Below are 2,272 nucleotides of genomic sequence, written 5' to 3' on the forward strand. Positions count from 1 at the left end.
GGTAGGCCAGGCACGGGGAGGAGCACAGGCGTTGTTTGAGCTCGCTCATAGCCGTGTCCTGGGCTTCCAACCAAACGAAGGGCTCGTATTTTCTCAGTGATCACACAGTGGTTGTGCGATGTCAGCTTAGTTTTTAATGAACTGTCTTGAGTAATTGCACACTCCCAGAAAGCTTTGCAGCTCAGAAATGTTAGTGGGTGTCTTTATGTTTTGGATTGGTTTGGGTGCGGCTGGACTGTGGTTCGATGCCATCTCGTCCGACGAGCAGGCCAACATAGTTCACTTTGGTTTTACACCATTGTCCTTTGTGGAGGGAGATTTTCGCTCCTGCCGTGTCCAGCTGGTTCAGGACGTGATCGTTTTATTTGAGGTGGTCTGCCACATTTGAGCTTTTGAAAAGAACATCGTCCACGTAAACGAGGTTGCCTCTCGTTCTGGCATCAGGGCATGCTTTGTTCAGGAAGACTCGGTCCTGCTCGGCAGGGGTGAGACTGGTGCCCGTCGTGTCCTTGTTGGCTCAGGGCACAGCTCGTAGGCATGTCTGAGTTCCTCTCTGACACTGTCGGACTCCTCTTTGATGTAGTCCAGCTGTTGTGTTAGGTGGCTGATCTCATTTCTCGACTCATCCAGGTGAGTTTCAAGGGCTTTAATTCTGCTATTCTTGTCTCTGAAATCGGTCTTTGCCTTTTCCAGGAGCTGTTCTGCATACTGTAGCTTGTTGGAGAGATCAGCGTAGTCTGCCTTGCCTTGTTCCATTTCTTGGGTAGTAGCTGCTAGGGTCTCTTTTAGCCTAGTGATCTCCTCCTCTGTGCCTTGTTCCACCTCATCGGGCTCTTCCCGTCGTTCCTGAGCCTCCAGTTCTAGCTGCTCAATGCTTTGCTGTGCGCGTGTCAGCTCCTGCTGGAGGTGTGCAGCGTCTCTGTCGCTCAGCTTGAGGGTGGCGATGAGTGTGCGGCATAAGGAGCCAGTGATCTTGGCTAGTTCTTTGTGACTGTAGCTCTGACTTGGGTCTTGTCTCATAAGGCTTGATATGTTGTCATCCAACTGGTCCTGTGTCTGATGCCTCAGTGTTTCAGCAGCCTTAGGTAGGAGGCTGTCTGTTGCAACACTTAGCCATGTCTCGAGGTCTTCCCAGTGGCCAATAGAGTCTGTTGTGCGAGACATGTTTTGGCGCGGTGAGGGAGATCTAGAACCTAGACTGACACAGACCTTGAAGAGGAGAAAACAAAACAAACAAGGCAAAACAGAGGTGTAAGTGTGCAATGTCATGTGTGGTTTGACAGTGAGTGTGTAATGGACAGGTGAGTGTAGTTCTCCTTGTTATGTTGTCATCCAGCTGGTCCTGTGTCTGATGCCTCAGTGTTTCAGCAGCCTTAGGTAGGAGGCTGTCTGTTGCAACACTTAGCCATGTCTCGAGGTCCTCCCAGTGGCAAACAGGGTCTGTTGTGCGAGGCATGTTTTGACGCGGTGAGGGAGATCTAGAACCTAGACTGACACAGACCTTGAAGAGGAGAAAACAAAACAAACAAGGCAAAACAGAGGTGTAAGTGTGCAATGTCAAGTGTGGGTTGACGTTGAGTGTGTAATGGGCAGGTGAATGTAATTCTCAGCGACTGTGATCCTCTGGTGGGCGTGCTTCTAATTTGTAGTCTATGTGGGGGAAATTAGTAAGCACACACAGGTAGCACAGCTAGAGAACAGATGGAGAAAATAAGAATAACAAATAGAGCAAGGAACAGAATAATAATTGGCTGCTTCCACTTTTCCTATAAGAGAACGTTTTTTTTTTGTAAAGAAAGATTAGAACTAATGGTAAGATGAGAGTGAAAGACAAAACAAAATACCCTTTTCTGGTAGCAGAATGAGGATAATTAAATTCTCTTCTCTTTTCCCTTTTGGTTAAGTTTGGATACCAGGACTGTGGTTGTTATTAAAATTCCTTCGGGTGAAGGGAAAATAATAACAATGACAGTATTGGTTTCTTAGCTGTTAAGATTGACACAGTCCACCAATTAGATGTTCCTAGATGCTTGTTCAAATTTTGGCGGATGCCTGTCAGTCCTCTTAGCTGGGTAGGGTTTCGCAAGAGAGTGAAGGTAAATGGAAGACAATTTTGAAACGGCGTTCTCAAGTTTCACAAAATACCTGTTCAATTTCTAAAAATTCTCTGCTTGGTGATTTCCACAGGCAACATCCCAGCAAAACAACCGCAGTAGTCAACTCAGAAGGAAACGGCTGAGAGAGAGAAGAAGGAGAGAGAGAAGTTTTGCTC

The 2,272-nt window shown here is 47.0% G+C and overlaps 1 protein-coding gene across 1 annotated transcript; it reads right to left on the bottom strand.

The window, feature by feature from the left end:
• Positions 1-456: 456 nt before the first annotated feature.
• Positions 457-1,309, bottom strand: LOC107714414 (uncharacterized). Its single transcript, XM_016520247.1, has one exon. The coding sequence runs from the start codon at positions 1,267-1,269 to the stop codon at positions 457-459; it is 813 nt and encodes a 270-aa protein (XP_016375733.1). The 5' UTR covers positions 1,270-1,309.
• Positions 1,310-2,272: the final 963 nt, after the last annotated feature.

This window comes from Sinocyclocheilus rhinocerous, unplaced genomic scaffold (assembly GCF_001515625.1).
Source record: "Sinocyclocheilus rhinocerous isolate Xijiao unplaced genomic scaffold, SAMN03320098_v1.1 scaffold839, whole genome shotgun sequence".
NCBI lineage: Eukaryota > Metazoa > Chordata > Actinopteri > Cypriniformes > Cyprinidae > Sinocyclocheilus > Sinocyclocheilus rhinocerous.

What these genes read in the sequence shown, in the direction of transcription:
- LOC107714414 (XM_016520247.1), bottom strand. Translation starts at nt 1,269, where the DNA reads ATGACATTGCACACTTACACCTCTGTTTTGCCTTGTTTGTTTTGTTTT.